Source organism: Gadus chalcogrammus, unplaced genomic scaffold (genome assembly GCF_026213295.1).
Source record: "Gadus chalcogrammus isolate NIFS_2021 unplaced genomic scaffold, NIFS_Gcha_1.0 GACHA024, whole genome shotgun sequence".
Classification (NCBI taxonomy): Eukaryota; Metazoa; Chordata; class Actinopteri; order Gadiformes; family Gadidae; genus Gadus; species Gadus chalcogrammus.
Genome location: NW_026613459.1, coordinates 87765 through 107255, shown reverse-complemented (window position 1 = coordinate 107255; position 19491 = coordinate 87765). Strand labels below are relative to the sequence as shown.

Sequence of the window (19491 nt, the reverse complement as noted above, 5' to 3'; positions counted from 1 at the left end):
CTGTGTCTTCTTTCATCTGTGCGTACCACTGTTCTAATCTATAATTTAAGTAGGCCTAGTTAAATTGTGTTGTTCTCACACATTACACACACACAAACCGACACACTAACTCACAGCTAACATTGCGAAGCATATGAAGTATGAGCTGCATGGTTCATGTTTAGAGCATTTCTTTGTTTCTTCATGTGTGGGACTTGTGAAGATCAGCCAGGCTATACATGCAGTCAGAGCACATGGTGGCACTTTTTATTGGCATACGCAGAACAGAACAGTTTATTACACAACATGACAGCAGGATTCAGACTATCAGTGTCTGGATCCATCAGCAGAAGCTTGGTTCTTCAAACATTGAGTTGAGGTGAACCTTCACCTTCTTCTCAGTGCAGAACCAATCCCTACTGCTCAAGCTAAGTTACAAAACCAGCAGAAAATAAAACAGCAATGCGAGTGAAACAGCAGCATATTTCTTCAATCACAACCCCTCCATGAATTAGGCTCACCTTAAACTTCTCGCTTACGTGTTCATAAGCTTATAAAATGTCAAACTACGTTACATTTTTAATCATACACTTGTAGGGCTAATGGACAAACCCTCACAGAATGAAAATGTATAAATGAATACTCGAGTATCAGTTTAATAGTACACTCTATAGTGTCAGACGTGTAAAAATGGGATATCCTTCTCAGACAAAGTTAAGTAAGTTAAATTGTCATCGTCGCTCTACTTAATGGTCTACAACATGTATGAGCAGTGCTTCAGTGCCTGCTCTTCATGTAAGCCCCATCTTGTCCCCCAACTTGTCGGGACGTACGACATTGAATTAAATATACGCTCATTTTTGTTTCAGTAGCAGAAAGGAAACAAATTTAGTTAAAAAAAAATATTTTCATAGTATTTGTACTTACTCACAATTGGTTAAAAATATTCTTGGTCCAAAATAACTTATTCCATACAGCACACACACACACACACACACACACACACACACACACACACACACACACACACACACACACACCAACACACACACACACACACACACACACACACACACACACACACACACACACACACACACACTTCCTCTTCTCATTTAATTGGCTAGCAGCAGATTCCGTTCCTCTTGCCAGCCATCGAAAGTCTGAGAGGGTCCAGGTGGGGGGGGGGGGGTCTGGGCTGCAGGTCCATCAGAGGGGGTCCAGGTGGGGGGGGGGGGGGGGGTCTGGGCTGCAGGTCCATCAGAGGGGTCCAGGTGTGGGGGGGGGGGGTCTGGGCTGCAGGTCCATCAGAGGGGGTCCAGGTGGGGGGGGGGGGGGGGGGTCTGGCTGCAGGTCCATCAGAGGGGCCAGGTGTGGGGGGGGGGGGGGGGGGGGGGGGTCTGGGCTGCAGGTCCCATCAGAGGGGGTCCAGGTGTGGGGGGGGGGGGGGGGGGGTATGGGCTGCAGGTCCATCAGAGGGGTCCAGGTGTGTGGGGGGGGGGGGTTCTGGGCTGCAGGTCCGTCAGAGGGGGTCCAGGTGGGGGGGGTCTTGGCTGCAGGTCCATCAGAGGGGGTCCAGGTGGGGGGGGTCTTGGCTGCAGGTCCCGGGGGGGCTGTGGTCCAGGGAGGGGGTCCGCAGCGAGGGCAGGCGCTCGGCAGCCTGGGCCCTGCCGGCCAGGAACCTGTCAAACTCTGGGAAGACACGGCCGGTCAGAGACCCCAGAGGACCAGGGGAGGGGACCAGGGGAGAGGACCAGGGGAGGGGACCAGGGGAGGGGACCAGGGGAGGGGACCAGGGGAGGGGACCAGAGGACCAGAGGAGGGGACCAGAGGAGGGGACCAGGGAGGGGACCAGGGAAGAGGACCAGGGGTGGGGACCTGGGGAGGGGACCAGGGGAGAGGACCAGGGGAGAGGACCAGGGGAGAGGACCAGAGGAGGGGACCAGAGGACCAGAGGAGAGGACCAGAGGACCAGAGGAGGGGACCAGAGGAGGGGACCAGAGGAGGGGACCAGAGGAGAGGACCAGGGGAGAGGACCAGGGGAGGGGACCAGAGGACCAGAGGACCAGAGGAGAGGACCAGGGGAGGGGACCAGGGGAGGGGACCAGAGGAGGGGACCAGGGGACCAGGGGAGGGACCAGAGGAGGGGACCAGGGGAGGTGGACCAGGGAGAGGACCAGGGGAGGGGACCAGGGGAGAGGACCAGAGGAGGGGACCAGGGGAGGGGACCAGGGGAGAGGACCAGGGGAGGGGACCAGGGGACCAGAGGAGGGGACCAGAGGACCAGGGGAGAGGACCAGGGGAGGGGACCAGGGGAGAGGACCAGGGGAGGGGACCAGAGGAGAGGACCAGGGGAGGGGACCAGGGGAGAGGACCAGGGACCAGGGGAGGGGACCAGGGGAGGGGACCAGGGGAGAGGACCAGGGGAGAGGACTAGAGGAGGGGACCAGGGGAGGGGACCAGGGGAGGGAACCAGAGGAGGGGACCAGGGGAGAGGACCAGGGGAGGGGACCAGGGGAGGGGACCAGAGGAGAGGACCAGGGGAGAGGACCAGAGGAGGGGACCAGAGGAGGGGACCAGGGGAGGGGACCAGGGGAGGGGACCAGAGGAGGGGACCAGGGAGGGGACCAGGGGAGGGGACCAGGGGAGGGGACCAGAGGAGAGGACCAGAGGAGGGGACCAGAGGACCAGAGGAGGGGACCAGAGGAGGGGACCAGGGGAGAGGACCAGGGGAGGGGACCAGAGGAGGGGACCAGAGGAGGGGACCAGAGGAGGGGACCAGAGGACCAGAGGAGGGGACCAGAGGACCAGAGGAGGGGACCAGAGGAGGGGACCAGGGGAGAGGACCAGGGGAGGGGACCAGGGGAGAGGACCAGGGAGGCTTACCTGCACTGGTCACGCCCTCCGAGTCGTCAAAGTCAGCATTCTGTGGGATCAGGAGATCAGTTTTATACTACAGCCTGTTCAGTACTCTAACCCTAACCCTAGGAACCAATCACTGACCTCGTCATCGTAATCCAGCCATTTCTCAACGTCGTCCATCATGTTCGATTGGTTGAGAGGAATCTGAGGAAAAGAGTCGGTGCTGAGATTAGCTTCCTGCTCTGTGTCCACATGAGGCTAGCTAGCTTAGCTTCCTGCTCTGTGTCCACATGAGGCTAGCTAGCTTAGCTTCCTGCTCTGTGTCCACATGAGGCTAGCTAGCTTAGCTTCCTGCTCTGTGTCCACATGAGGCTAGCTAGCTTAGCTTCCTGCTCTGTGTCCACATGAGGCTAGCTAGCTTAGCTTCCTGCTCTGTGTCCACATGAGGCTAGCTAGCTTAGCTTCCTGCTCTGCGTCCACATGAGGCTAGCTAGCTTAGCTTCCTGCTCTGTGTCCACATGAGGCTAGCTAGCTAGTGTACATACTGTATAGTGTAATATACAGTGTACATACTGTATCGTGTAATATACAGTCTACATACTGTATAGTGTAATATACAGTCTACATACTGTATAGTGTAATATACAGTCTACATACTGTATAGTGATATATATAGTGTACATACTGTATAGTGTAATATATAGTGTACATACTGTATAGTGTAATTTATAGTGTACATACTGTATAGTGTAATATATAGTGTACACTGTATAGTGTACGTACATACTGTATAGTGATAGATATAGTGTACATACTGTATAGTGTAATATATAGTGTACATACTGTATAGTGTACATACTGTATAGTGATAGATATAGTGTACATACTGTATAGTGATAGATATAGTGTACATAGTGTACACTGTATAGTGTACATACTGTATAGTGTACATACTGTATAGTGATATATATAGTGTACATACTGTATAGTGTACGTACATACTGTATAGTGATAGATATAGTGTACATACTGTATAGTGATATATATAGTGTACATACTGTACACTGTATAGTGTACATACTGTATAGTGTACATACTGTATAGTGATAGATATAGTGTACATACTGTATAGTGTACATACTGTATAGTGATAGATATAGTGTACATACTGTATAGTGTACATACTGTATAGTGATAGATATAGTGTACATAGTGTACACTGTATAGTGTACATACTGTATAGTGATAGATAGTGTACATACTGTATAGTGTAATATATAGTGTACACTGTATAGTGTACGTACATACTGTATAGTGATAGATATAGTGTACATAGTGTACACTGTATAGTGTACATACTGTATAGTGTACATACTGTATAGTGATAGATATAGTGTACATACTGTATAGTGTACGTACATACTGTATAGTGATAGATATAGTGTACATACTGTATAGTGTGATGGAGTGAAACCTTGCTAACACCAGAACATCAAGCACATACAAACACCAATGATGCATCACTGAATACCTTTAAAACACCTGCAGAACATGCAATTACACCATAAGGACGCTGCACAAAATTAGATATGGAATAATGATACTTCAAATTAAAAATTAAATTTATTGATCTATATCTATCCATCTATAGATATAGATATGTACACAGCGCAGTCGACAGGAGGATAACACAGAGGGGCAATAACAGTGGGATGCTTCTTCCTCATTGGGCTAAATAAGGTCACATGTCATCACAGCTGCAGGTCAGAGGGCACAGGAGCCCTGATGACCTTTAGGTCTGGAGGTCAGAGGTCACGGGAGCCCTGATGACCTGCAGGCCAGAGGTCACAGGAGCCCTGATGACCTTTAGGTCTGGAGGTCAGAGGTCACCACCACATGCAGAACGCCGTCTCACCTGCATGCAGGATCCTCCAACACCAAACTCTAAATAATAATACAATCACAGAACACGCACGCATGCTTTCCACCAAGCAGCAGGGATGAACTGGGAGCCAAATAAAAACAAGACAAGGTGATCAGAACGGGTGCAGCCATGAAACGCTCACAGCCCTGCTCCCAGACAGAACCCACCATTCCCCTCCTAACCATCCAGTCAGAGTACGGAGACAGGCTGCGGCTGGGGTCCTTCAAACAAAGATCAGGTGGTCAGGCTTAGACACTCAACCAGGTGACCAGGTCACCGCTAGTGACCAGGTCAGGCTTAGACACTCAACCAGGTGACCAGGTCACCGCTAGTGACCAGGTCACCGATAGTGACCAGGTCAGGGTTAGACACTCCATCAGGTGGTCAGGCCTAGACACTCAACCAGGTGACCAGGTCACCGCTAGTGACCAGGTCAGGGTTAGACACTCAACCAGGTGACCAGGTCACCGCTAGTGACCAGGTCAGGCTTAGACACTCAACCAGGTGACCTGGTCACAGCTAGTGACCAGGTCACCGCTAGTGACCAGGTCAGGCTTAGACACTCAACCAGGTGACCTGGTCACTAGCGGTGACCAGGTCAGGCTTAGACACTCAACCAGGTGACCAGGTCACCGCTAGTGACCAGGTCAGGCATAGACACTCAACCAGGTGACCAGGTCACCGATAGTGACCAGGTCACCGCTAGTGACCAGGTCAGGCTTAGACACTCAACCAGATAGCCGATATACACTCAATCAGATGGTCAGGTCTTTAGACACTCAACCAGTTGACCAGGCAACGCTAGGGACCTGGTCACCGCCAGTGACCAGGTCAGGGTTAGACACTCCATCAGGTGACCAGGTCACCGCTAGTGACCAGGTCAGGGTTAGACACTCCATCAGGTGACCAGGTCACCGCTAGTGACCAGGTCAGGGTTAGACACTCCATCAGGTGGTCAGGCTTAGACACTCAACCAGTTGACCAGGCAATGCTAGGGACCTGGTCACCGCTAGTGACCAGGTCAGGCTTAGACACTCAACCAGGTGACCAGGTCACCGCTAGTGACCAGGTCAGGCTTAGACACTCAACCAGGTGACCAGGTCACCGCTAGTGACCAGGTCAGGCTTAGACACTCAACAAGGTGACCAGGTCACCGCTAGTGACCAGGTCAGGGTTAGACACTCCCATCAGGTGGTCAGGCTTAGACACTCAACCAGGTGACCAGGTCACCGTTAGACACATCTACGATGGGGTCATGATTAGATTCTGAATCGATTCCAAACTATTCCGTTCAGTTCATAGGGTTAGGGTTAGTTTCAGTTCATAGGGTTAGTTTCAGTTCATAGGGTTAGGGTTAGTTTCAGTTCATAGGGTTAGGGTTAGTTTCAGTTCATAGGGTTAGGGTTAGTTTCAGTTCATAGGGTTAGGCTTAGTTTTAATTCATAGGGTTAGGGTTAGTTTCAGTTCATAGGGTTAGGGTTAGTTTTAATTCATAGTGACGCGTAAAGGATCCACTCCCGCCAACTGTGCACTTAAAAGGCAGAGTCGCAAATGATGGCATGAAAGCAGGTTAAATGTTCTATTGTTTTAGTTATTTTAACCAATTGCAATAACGTAAAAACACAAAGCCAAACCTAAATAGATTTAGTTAAGATAAGAGTGACGATTCTTACATGAATCAATTAGTTTCCCGCCCTGAGTGAATACAGGTCCTGGTTGATGTCCCTAGTACCCTAACCCTAATAGTTACTATAGTACCATAACCCTTATAGTTACTATAGTACCCTAACCCTATAGTTACTACAGTACCCTAACCCTTATAGTTACTACAGTATAGTACCCTAACCCTAATAGTTACTATAGTACCATAACCCTTATAGTTACTATAGTACCCTAACCCTATAGTTACTACAGTACCCTAACCCTATAGTTACTACAGTATAGTACCCTAACCCTAATAGTTACTATAGTACCATAACCCTTATAGTTACTATAGTACCCTAACCCTATAGTTACTACAGTACCCTAACCCTATAGTTACTACAGTACCCTAACCCTTATAGTTACTACAGTATAGTACCCTAACCCTAATAGTTACTATAGTACCATAACCCTTAGTTACTATAGTACCCTAACCCTATAGTTACTACAGTACCCTAACCCTTATAGTTACTACAGTATAGTACCCTAACCCTACATCACTGTTGTTTCCATAGGGCCGGCCCTATGTTGGACCTACTGAGCTGAGCGTGTGTCCGTGTTTGACCTTAATGCGCTGCTTGCTATCCATATCATGCATTTGCATCTACTTCCCATTTTTGGAATTAATTTAGTTCGTTCATTCATGAACTTTTGCTCCAGTTAAGTTTCTCACCAGCCAGTTTGTTTGTGAATGCATACTTTATACCGGCACTGAGACCCGTTTACTCATCAAGTAGTGGTGGCTTAGTTGTAAACAGTGGGTTATAATCTGATTCTGCAACATGGCGGTTGAGAAAGCCATCATTACTCGTGATAATTCAATTATCCTCCCTTGTGACAGCAGCGTGTACCAAGCAGATAAGCTCAAATGTTTTCATATAAACCCGAAATGATTGATACGTTAAAATAATCCAAACCGTTTCCAATTCTAACCTCGGTTAACCCCCCCCCCCCCCCCCAAGCAGCATAACGTTCATCAATCTAAACAGAACATGTTGAGGAAAAGGTTCTGAGGTTGTCTATTTACCATTCCATGAGTCTGGATGCAGTGAGCATGGGCGCTGGCCACGCCCTGGACAGCATCTCCCCCCGGCTCACTGAAACACACGCTGGGTCAGCTACCATGGCAACACAGGTGGAGCAGCATCAGTACCGATATAGTCATAGGCCCCGTTATCGTTTAGAACCAGTCTGCCCGCGGCCCGCATCGCAGGAGTCCTACGACGATGTGCTTCAAATGAAGTCACGTCAACATTCCACGACAATACAATATCAGAATCTTCTGGAATGCCATCATTTAAAGTTTGTTGAGGGAAGAGTTTGGAATGAAAGTGATTCGTCGATAATGTGCGTTACAGCTAGATTAACTTATCATTACTGTATTTCTCTGAACCATTCGCTCTCTCGGGGTCTCTCTGAAACGTGTCAAGATGTTTACCTTCCTCTGAGATGAGATTCAGAGTTTGTTTGAGGAAAATCTGCATCCGAGTCAGATTCCCGGGTACCTGTACAGAGAGGGTTAGTTAGTAGTAAGTAGTTAGTTATATGAACACTAGAGGTGACTAAACATGTTAGGGATGGTTTCTTCATGCCAACTACAGCTAGAGGGTCCAGATGTTGAGCCTTTACTTAGGAATTCAGGGATTCATTCCATTGGCCATAAAATAACTTCTGTGCAGCAAAGTGCCAAACCTGCAAGGTAGGTCCTCTGGGTGGGGGAGACGTGGCTACGAACATGTGAGCTGTAGCTACTTACTCAGGTTAACAAACTGGCTGGACACAGCCTCAACTGGGAATTGGTTAAAGACGTCTGATTGGTCGACAGAGTTGCTGGCCAGCCCCAGTTCAGTCAAGTTGACATAAGTGGGGGTCTGAGAGATAATGACACATTAAATTATGCGTGGCAATAGAGGGGAACGTGTGGATTTAACACGCATTTCCGGAACAGACTTACCTTTGGCGTTGTGCTTTCCCCGTTGGTCATTTGTCTTTCAAACCTGTTAAGATGGGACTCATAGTTACTGAACACAATTAAAAACATATTTATAAAAATAAATAACTTTTCTTTTTAATAATATGAAAAACATTCCACTGTCCCCAACAATGACCTCTGATAGCGGGCGAAGGTGGTGTTCATCTCATCGTTTACCACCAGCAGCTCCTCGATCAGCTGCTCCTCGCTGAGACGAGGGACCATCTCCAGGATGCGGTCCTGCATCGCCTTGCAGACCAGGTACAGCTGCTGCTGGGACACAGAGGAACCTCAGACACAGGGCCTGAAGACCTGAGGACCAGGTAGAGCTGCTGCTGGGACACAGAGGAACCTCAGATACAGGGCCTGAAGACCTGAGGACCAGGTAGAGCTGCTGCTGGGACACAGAGGAACCTCAGATACAGGGCCTGAAGAACTGAGGACCAGGTAGAGCTGCTGCTGGGACACAGAGGAACCTCAGATACAGGGCCTGAAGAACTGAGGGCCAGCAGGAGGCCAGGGGCGGAGTCACAAGGGCCACTTGGTTTAGCAAAAGCTTCAGCGTGAACGTTAGCAACAGAACCCGACCCAGCAGGCTGGACCACATTCAGATATGTGGTCCGCCCAGTTGGACGGGGCGCGGTGCATCGATCGGTCTGACGGTGGAAACACAGGAACCAGTGTTGCCGCAGAACGCTGCGGTCTTACCTGAAGCCTCTCCACGTCTGTGTGCGCGGCGGTGACGGGGTCCAGCTGACTCATCATGTCGGCCATGATGGTGAGGTCGCTCTGCACCCCCCCCATGTCCGCCTTCAGCTTCTTCACCTGCGCAGAATGTAGAGTCTGAGCACAATGGACCCAGGGTGCCTGCGCTAAACCACGAAAGACCTTTAGGCTAACGTCAAACGAGCCAGAGAGAGAACGACGACCAAGTAAGAAACCTTAGAGAGAGAGAGCTGAAGGCCTCAGACGGCCAGCCCGTCTCAGAGTCAACACGGTTTCATCATGCATCGAACCCGGGCGTCTGAGGGACCAGGGGGCACCATCACCTGGTCGGGGCTGAAGACACGGTGATCCTGCTGGGAGGGGGGCCGGTGGGGGGGGATGGACAGAGCCCCGTTCACAGGCAAGCTCTGCTGAGCGAAAGCACAGAGTCACCACAGGAGAACCCAGACCAGACAGGAGAACCCAGACCAGAAAGGAGAACCCAGACCAGACCAGACAGGAGAACCCAGACCAGACCAGACAGGAGAACCCAGACCAGACAGGAGAACCCAGACCAGACAGGAGAACCCAGACCAGACAGGAGAACCCAGACTAGACAGGAGAACCCAGACCAGACAGGAGAACCCAGACTAGACAGGAGAACCCAGACCAGACAGGAGAACCCAGACCAGACAGGAGAACCCAGACCAGACAGGAGAACCCAGACTAGACAGGAGAACCCAGACCAGACAGGAGAACCCAGACCAGACCAGACAGGAGAACCCAGACCAGACAGGAGAACCCAGACCAGACAGGAGAACCCAGACCAGACAGGAGAACCCAGACCAGACAGGAGAACCCAGACCAGACCAGACAGGAGAACCCAGACTAGACAGGAGAACCCAGACCAGACAGGAGAACCCAGACCAGACAGGAGAACCCAGACCAGACAGGAGAACCCAGACCAGACCAGACCAGACAGGAGAACCCAGACCAGACAGGAGAACCCAGACCAGACAGGAGAACCCAGACCAGACCAGACAGGAGAACCCAGACCAGACAGGAGAACCCAGACCAGACAGGAGAACCCAGACCAGACCAGACAGGAGAACCCAGACCAGACAGGAGAACCCAGACCAGACCAGACAGGAGAACCCAGACCAGACCAGACAGGAGAACCCAAACCAGACAGGAGAACCCAGACCAGACAGGAGAACCCAGACCAGACAGGAGAACCCAGACCAGACCAGAACCCCTCCCGGGATATGCGTTAGACACCATGGGACGGAGAGCTGAGGACTTCCTCTACTTGATCATATCACCTCCGACCCATCATACAACGCTTCTAACAAACAAAACTCACAGCTGGTTCGCCGATCTTGTAATGATTGCACGAGCCAATCACATTTTTAAGTTCCCCCCGTTCATTCTGTCCTGATCACAGTTCTGTGTCATGGGTTCAGGGTAAGGGTTCTGTGTCAGGGGTTCAGGGTAAGGGTTCTGTGTCAGTGGTTCAGAGTAAGGGTTCTGTGTCAGGGTTCTGTGTCAGGGTTCTGTGTCATGGGTTCTGTGTCATGGGTTCTGTGTCATGGGTTCTGTGTCATGGGTTCTGTGTCATGGGTTCTGCGTCATGGGTTCTGCGTCATAGGTTCTGTGTCAGGGTTCTGTGTCATGGGTTCTGTATCAGGTGTCTCTAGTACGTCTCTAACAGCTAGGCTGTCTTTCCGGTCACCTTGCGCGCCGCGGGGTTGCTGGTTGAGTTCCCGTCGAGCTGCACCACGGGGAAGTCGAGGCCTTTCCTCCGCAGGTCCTCGTAGACCGACACCACCCCGGTCAGGTCGGGGGAGCTGCGGAACGCATCGGCCCACGCCTTCACCCGGAACGCCGTCGGGAAGAAAACCAGGAGGAGGCAGTGAGAAGAGAACCCAGAACCCTGTTCCCTGTCCATGCCTTAAATATCACCTCGCCTCACCTCACATGTGACTAAGGTCACATGACGCGTGGCTCACCTGGATCAGGCTGAGCACGCGGTCGTGCAGAACCAGCGGGGGGTTGTTCCTGGGGATGATGGCCCGGACCAGGACGGCCTCGATAAACTCCCGCGTGGACACCAGCACGTGGAACCTGTGGCCGCAGTTCTTCACACAGGCCTCCAGGACCTGGAGCCGACAAGGAGAGACGGAGTCGGGCCAACCAATAGAGCTCATGGAAACACAGCAAGAACCAATAAGATTCACAGGAGCAGAATGATCAGCCAATCAGGGTTTACAGGGGCAGAATTATCTGCCAATCAGGGTTTACAGGGGCAAAATGATCAGCCAATCAGGGTTTACAGGGGCAGAATGATCAGCCAATCAGGGTTTACAGGAGCAGAATGATCAGCCAATCAGGGTTTACAGGAGAGGACAGCTAAACCAATCAGGTCGTACAAGAGAACAGTGATTAACCATAATTATGAGTTGAAGGAAGGCTCACCGACAGTGTGTACATAACCTCCTTAAAGTTCTTGTTGCCCACAATCCGTCTCCTTACTGCTTTGACTGCGTCTCTGGGCCTGTGGATTCACACAACACTTAGCGTCCTGACCCGTTATTAATGCATCCTGCAGATCCACGATCAGCTGATGCATAATGCATAATGCAGTCCACACACACCCCTCCTCCGAGCCGTTGACCAGGTCGCAGATCTCCATGGTGAGGGCCCAGTCCTCCGACTGCAGGCTGGAGCTGGTGGCGAGCTCTGGAGAACAGACACACCACGTCACTTAATTTATTATTATATGCTCATTACATGGTAGGCAGTCATCACAATTATTTCATAAACACATTTCAACCAATGACTGCACTTCGTGGATATCTGTTGGACGGACCAACGTCGGTCCACCTTCCTGACCCAGTTTGAATCGTGAGGATGTGTGCCACTTTCGCTCGGTCCCACTAGGAAGGATTTACAGCCAATCAATTTGGGAATTACATCTCTCAGTCCCGCCCCAGAAGTGTCGCTATTGTGTCGTGAACGCGTCAGTCAAGCAATTAACCAGCGTTGAGCTGTCAATCGGCATAATTACAGCCCTGCCTCGGACGCGTTTCGGTTGTCAATGCATTAAATATCGTTTCATGGATTTAAACCCATTTCCCTAAACGCGCCCCTGGCTGCCGGGGCGTCTGGAGGATCCCGGGTAACAGGAAGGTGTTCCCCGTGCTGTGAGGGGCGTCTGTGTTCCTCCCAGGATAACAGACTGACACTAGTGCTCCATTAACGCAGTTTACCAATCCGAGTGCCAATCGGCGTGCTGAAAAGGTTTCCGATTAAAAACTCCATCTTCTCCTTCGCACCACCGACCGAAGACGAACCGGAGCGGCCAGCGCCAGAGTCCCGTCCCGACAATAGATGCGGTTGATTCAGAGTCCGCTCACACACACACACACACACACACAAACGACCCGGAGCCCCAGTTCAACCGGGTTGCGTCATTCCTTAAAGGGGCAGTACCACGCACTGTGACGCTGTCATTCTTACCAGTACCAGTCCACCCAGTTAAATGGCATGTGATTGGATCAAGTGACTAATAGTGTAAATTGTTACATTATAATATAGCGAATATAAACAAATTAATGTGATGAACCAACACATTTAGTTAATTATTTGGTTTAATCCATTTTACCGCTGTAAATCGCAATAAATAGTGCGGCACGTATATATATCTGCCACACGGGGACGCTGTTTCACTTCATATCACATGGTGGGACCCGCTCGGCCTGAGGTCATTATTTGTTTTTCTTCCTCTTCTTTCTTTGTCGCTGGGTTAATTGGTCAGTTCTAAATGGTGTTAATTGGTCAGTTCACAATGGTGTTGATTGGTCAGTTCACCACGGTTTTAATTGGTCTCACCTCAGCCTCTCAAACTCCACGTCGTCCACCAGGAAGTCGCGGGTCTCCACCATTTTGGACAGCCAATCACACGACACGTCTCACAGATAATTCCTAGTTGTGTACATTTACATTTAGGGCATTTAGCAGACGCTTTTATCCAACGAGACTTACAATAAGTACATTTGTCATAAGAAGTAAAACAATATATCGCTGTCAGTACAGTAAAGATGTTCATAGAACCAAGTGCAAGTACTAATACTCGCCAGGCTAACCCATTCCCCGTGTACAGCAGTGGCATTAGCTACTGCCGATGCTACACAATTAAGTACTATAAATAAGTGCGTACAATAAATGCGTAAATTAAGTGCCAGGACGTGTACTTGTCTTGTGTACAAGACAAGTGCTAAAGCTATGTCTAGGACGCGGGACAACAATGCTTCACTGCTTTAATGGGGATTTAGGAAGAGGACTATGATCTGAATCAGGCTCTGGTTTGCTGTATTTTATAGAATATAAATGTGCACAGTACAGTATGAGACTGGATCACAGTACAGTACATTATGATGCTGGATCACAGTACAGTATGAGACTGGATCACAGTACAGTACATTATGATGCTGGATCACAGTACAGTATGAGACTGGATCACAGTACAGTACATTATGATACTGGATCACAGTACAGTATGAGACTGGATCACAGTACAGTATGATACTTGATCACAGTACAGTATCCTACTGGCTAACGTGTCTAACGAGGCTAAGCAGGTCGGTACCTCAGCAGACTGATACCACCATACTGACGGTTGGAGGAAGCCCTGCGTAAGGCCAGCCGATGGTGGTCATGGTGAAGCCATCCCAGTGGGAACGGTTCACAGCAGACTGGAAGCAGCAAACCCACAGAGGGGGGGGGCTGAGCTCCGTGGGGGGGGGGGGGGGGGGGGGGGGGGGGGGGGTGACTTGGGCTCCACCAGGGGGTGGCACACACCAGCAGGGGTGACACACGCACGGGGGGGGGGGGGGCTTACATGTATCTGAGGTGTCACTGAGCGGTTCTTATATCTGAGGTGTCACTGAGCAGTTCTTGTATCTGAGGTGTCACTGAGCGGTTCTTGTATCTGAGGTGTCACTGAGCGGTTCTTACATCTGAGGTGTCACTGAGCGGTTCTTGTATCTGAGGTGTCACTGAGCGGTTCTTACATGTATCTGAGGTGTCACTGAGCGGTTCTTGTATCTGAGGTGTCACTGAGCGGTTCTTGTATCTGAGGTGTCACTGAGCGGTTCTTATATCTGAGGTGTCACTGAGCGGTTCTTACATGTATCTGAGGTGTCACTGAGTGGTTCTTACATGTATCTGAGGTGTCACTGAGCGGTTCTTGTATCTGAGGTGTCACTGAGCGGTTCTTACATGTATCTGAGGTGTCACTGAGCGGTTCTTGTATCTGAGGTGTCACTGAGCGGTTCTTATATCTGAGGTGTCACTGAGCGGTTCTTCCATGTATCTGAGCTCTGACTCGCGCCTCACCAGAATGTCTCGGATCGTCTCGATCTTGAAGAGCTGGTCTTCGATGTTTTCCGCGGTGATGGTGGAGTCGGCCATGGAGACCACGTCTCTGACTGAGGATGAGGAGCAGAGGGGGGGTTACCAGAGGAGCACTGAACACACACACACACACACACACACACACACACACACACACACACACACACACACACACACACACACACACACACACACACACACACACACACACACACACGGCCCAATAAGCTCTCTTGTTTCCTCAGGATTTTATCTCCTGCTTTTCGATCGCTCTGTTCCTCTTATCTCTGAACGTCTGCGATGCCTCATGTCTTGCGGCTACAAAGATTTTTTAGGTCATTTTTTTTACACTTCTGTGATACCATTTCACAAACTGCAGGAGTATTCTTTTAAAACATGTATCGTGAATAGTACGTATAGAGTGAAGGATCTAATAGTGGGTGAGTCCCCAGTACAGAGTGTTGTGTTAAAGGCTGCATTAACCAGGACTATTTTATGAGGTATTCTCTGGTTCTATCAATCCCATGTTGAATGTGACGGCCTGTTGTTGATACCTGGCTATAGATGAAATGCAAACAATCAATAACTGAACCTCTTCGCGGGAACACAAGATTCGAAAAAGCCTATAATGTGCTTTTCCCTTTATATTTTTGAATAGTAGTATAAACCAATATACATTTCTATATAAATATATTTCTATATAAATATTTAAATATAGGGTATACACACATACACACATACAAACATACACATATTTATTAACGAAAAATAAACATTAATTTCTCACCCGTTTTGTCAGCGGCTTCAGTGTGTTCTGCGGACCCGTAGGTTGTAGAAGCTCTCTTTCTGTCTTTCTCCAGTGGCGCGGGGTTTCAAACAATCAGTGGGTCAGAAAATATCAGAGTGAGCCCATATTCAAACAGCGCCTATATTCAAACAGCGCCCATATTGAAACAGCGTCCATATTCAAACAGCGCCCGTATTCAAACAGCGCCCGTATTCAAACAGCGCCCGTTATTGACTGAGTTCAGACCGAGGCGCAGAGGCGCTTGGCAGCCGGGGATGCAGCGACACCCTGGGGTGCAGGCTAGCGACACCCTGGGGTGCAGGCTAGCGACACCCTGGGGTGCAGCCACACCCTGGGGTTCAGCGACACCCTGGGGGTGAAGCGACACCCTGGGACCCAGAGAGGGGAGGACAAGAAGGGGCGCGTGCTCAATGATCCCGTGCAGGACGGGACTTATCACTATTTAACGCCCACGAAATACGGATTCATACCGAATTACTTTCAGAACCGACAATGCCGATTAAGAGATCAACGTAGAGAATAATGATAAAAATAGCTGAAGAAAAAGCTAAATGCATGTTTTCAAGCGTGCTGTGATTATAATAGGGCCTGGCTAACTAAACAATTTGGTGTATTACTTTAAGATAAATAACTTTAGTTAATATCAACCCCATACAAAATATCAAACATGCAATTCCAAAGACAAATTTAAAATCTACTTTTTCTTTATGCAAACTTCAGACATTAGCGCGATAGTTCCAATCCGTCTCTTTGGATCGTGGCTGAACGAGGACATCTAGGGGACAGAGGGCGCATGGACACCTTGAACAATCGTCCTTAAAATGATTTATTTCCTTTCACATCCGCTTCGCTTGAACGCTACATGTGAGGTTACAGTTGATGCATTTACAAAAGATAGATGCTGGAAACTTACAATGCGATTCAATAGTGCCAAGCAGGCGAAACATCCGACATGCTCCACTTATCCTCTATATGGCGCTAAAACCAAACCGTACCTTATTCACTAATTTTTATTGTGTCTAGGAAGGAGCTATTGGTTTACGATACGGATCAGACTTCTTTTAAATAGCACTTTAGGAAATTGTTATACGGCTCTAGTTGATAATAAAACGAAACATATGCGCCGGATAAATGTATTTTCTTATTTTCTGATATTAGATTGTCACCAACATTTCCATGGGAGGGACACACGATCCAGACAGCCAGGCCTTACCTGCACCCTGCGTTTTATTTAGGATGGACCAGGTTTTATTTGCATTATTATCTCATAATAATCATCTCATCTCATATTTATTCATCAGGAGTTGATATCGTGTATACTTGGTTTACTGCTGTTTGTTTGCTGAGAGTGTGGGTCTGTTTGGTGGATCTACTGGCTAGAATCATGAGGATAATGATTCCACTTGTACTACTGCAAAGTATTAATCACCTCCTCCTCATTGCGGATTCTTATATCCTTGTTCCTCCCTGTTGGTCCTCAGCATACTCTCATTGTCTGCAAGGTGTTTGTTTTCTGTCTCTGCTTTGCTGATTTCACTCCAAAATTCTGATCTCTGGTTCTGCCGGACCTGCAGCCGACCAAACATGGGAGGAACAGAATGAAGCGAACAGCGTGTGGGTCAGGGTTCATGGGAAGCAATCGCTAGCCTCGTCACACAACTAGCTAACCCTAGCATCAGGAGTGTAGCTAACCCTAGCTTTGTGAGAGTAGCTAACCCTAGCATCAGGAGTGTAGCTAACCCTAGCTTTGTGAGAGTAGCTAACCCTAGCATCAGGAGTATAGCTAACCCTAGCTTCGTGAGCTTAGCTACCCCTAGCATCAGGAGTATAGCTAACCCTAGCTTCGTGAGCGTAGCTAACCCTAGCATCGTGAGCCTTCTCATAAGCGCATAGATTAGACTTCCTGGAATCGACTTCCTGTCCTGAGCGGAGCCCCAGTCTGGTATTTGACCGTGTCTCGCTGTGTGTCTGTCTGTCCTTGTGGTTCTCTACCACCGTGCCTCATCGCCCTCACCCAGCGTCAGTGAGACCAAGGGCCTCCTCTAGCCTCATCCATCCTGGACTCATTCTAAGAACATTCTCAAGAAGTTTCATGAGAAGATTACGAGAATCAAATTTATTCTTCCATATTTCCATTCTTCAAATTTTTGCTTAACTTTTTGTACGACCGATCTTGAGCAGCAGCAGTTGTGAATCTGTTATTAAGAACGGTGTGTGACTGTAGTCTCTGGCCCCTGGCAGACAGGATGTCCTTGTCTGTGGGAGGGTGCCTCAGGAAGTCCCCGCCACCTCCATCAGCACCACCTCCACCTCCACCACATCTCTGCCACCACCATCCTGCTAGCTCAGTTAGCCCTTCAGATAGGAGTGGTCAACACGTTGTCATGGTTTTCCGGCTCCATTGTTTCCGAGGAGAACAGGAAGGATGAGCCATCACGCTGTAACCATGACGAGGAATGGAGAATCATTCAGTTAAATAAGGCAGCAGTTACCTCATGGGGAAAATATGTTAATAAATCAGACTGTGGAATTTAATAGAACAATGTATGTTTATATGAGTTTTCATATGACTAAACGGTGAATGAGAACATCATTATCTTACTAAGGAAATGGAGGAAGGGATATGACTATTCAGTAGCACTACCTCATGTGTAGAAACAGAGCACTGGCTCTTGTTAACTTCTTGTGAACCCTAACAGTGATCTCATTGGTTCCCTTCTCAAATGGTTGTGAGAGAGAGGGGAAACGGACAGAGCAAGACACCCTATCAGGGGCCTTCCCCAGAGCCATCCACCGAAGACTATTCACCAAGACCGGACTAGCTGGCCCAGGTCAGGAGGGACTCATGCAGACCCAACCCTGACCATCTGAACCAATGTCTGGCTTCATTCCCGGGCCTTCAACACGGTCCTCTATGATGACCTCGCTGGTCCTGTTCAGTGGCTGAACCACCTGCCCCTAACCCTAACCCTAACCACCTGCCCTCTGTCTGGTTCAGCCTCAGGTGGTTCAGCCTCATGGTTCCACGAGGCTGAACCACCTGCCTTCTGTCTGGTTCAGAGGCTGAACCACCTGCCTTCTGTCTGGTTCAGAGGCTGAACCACCTGCCTTCTGTCTGGTTCAGAGGCTGAACCACCTGCCCTCTGTCTGGTTCAGAGGCTGAACCACCTGCCTTCTGTCTGGTTCAGAGGCTGAACCACCTGCCTTCTGTCTGGTTCAGAGGCTGAACCACCTGCCCTCTGTCTGGTTCAGAGGCTGAACCACCTGCCTTCTGTCTGGTTCAGAGGCTGAACCACCTGCCCTCTGTCTGGTTCAGAGGCTGAACCACCTGCCCTCTGTCTGGTTCAGAGGCTGAACCACCTGCCCTCTGTCTGGTTCAGAGGCTGAACCACCTGCCCTCTGTCTGGTTCAGCCTCATGGTTCCATGAGACTCAATAAAACCACAGTTTCATCAAGAAGGAAAGGGGGAAGAACTGATGGCGCTGCTGACTGCAGCTGGACCATCAGACGAACCCCCAGAGCGTTCTCCCCACCGGGATCCTTGAAGGAAAGGAAGGAAGGAAAACAGAAAGTGGTTCACTGGGAGAGCATCATCGCTCTATTTTAATTAAATAGAGCTGTGAAAGGATGGGCTGTGTGGGTAATTATGAAAAGATCGACGATAGTATGATCAGTGTGTTGATGGTTTTCTTACACTAGGAGCCCCATCTCCTTATAAGCCTTAATATCTACTGAGTAAATAAGATGGATTAAGAGTCAGAGGTAAGGTAAGATAACCTAATGACCTTATGATCCTGGGAGAGAGGAATCAGGTGGGTGGTGCTGGAGTCTTAGGTGGTGCTGTTGAACTGTGGTGCTTACCGGGATGGAGCCTGTAGCTGAAGGTGCTCCAATGCTCCATGTCAGCCTGCACTCATCGTGGACACGATGGTGTTGATCTTCCCCCTCTCCACCAGCTCCAATTCCTCTACCACCTCACCAGCATGGTGAAACATCTGTTTTATCTGTTAGTCCTATATTTTCACCTCCACTACCATCTCCACCTACTATGCTCCACCACCACCACCTCCACATCTGGTGAAATACCTGCAGTAGCCTGTTGCACATGTGGGGAACCTCCGCCTT

At 49.4% G+C, this 19491-nt stretch overlaps 1 protein-coding gene across 1 annotated transcript; it reads right to left on the bottom strand.

Moving 5' to 3' along the window:
- Nucleotides 1-1543: 1543 nt before the first annotated feature.
- Nucleotides 1544-12591, bottom strand: tom1 (target of myb1 membrane trafficking protein). The gene is made up of 15 exons (XM_056584882.1): nucleotides 12413-12591; nucleotides 11798-11882; nucleotides 11619-11697; nucleotides 11153-11302; nucleotides 10876-11013; nucleotides 9488-9571; nucleotides 9147-9263; nucleotides 8575-8708; nucleotides 8421-8463; nucleotides 8223-8337; nucleotides 7905-7971; nucleotides 7494-7563; nucleotides 2983-3045; nucleotides 2866-2905; nucleotides 1544-1671 (listed from the first exon to the last, which is right to left on the bottom strand). Exons 1-15 carry the CDS (start codon nucleotides 12462-12464, stop codon nucleotides 1544-1546), a joined length of 1365 nt encoding a protein of 454 aa, XP_056440857.1. The 5' UTR covers nucleotides 12465-12591.
- Between the last annotated feature and the right edge of the window lie 6900 nt (nucleotides 12592-19491).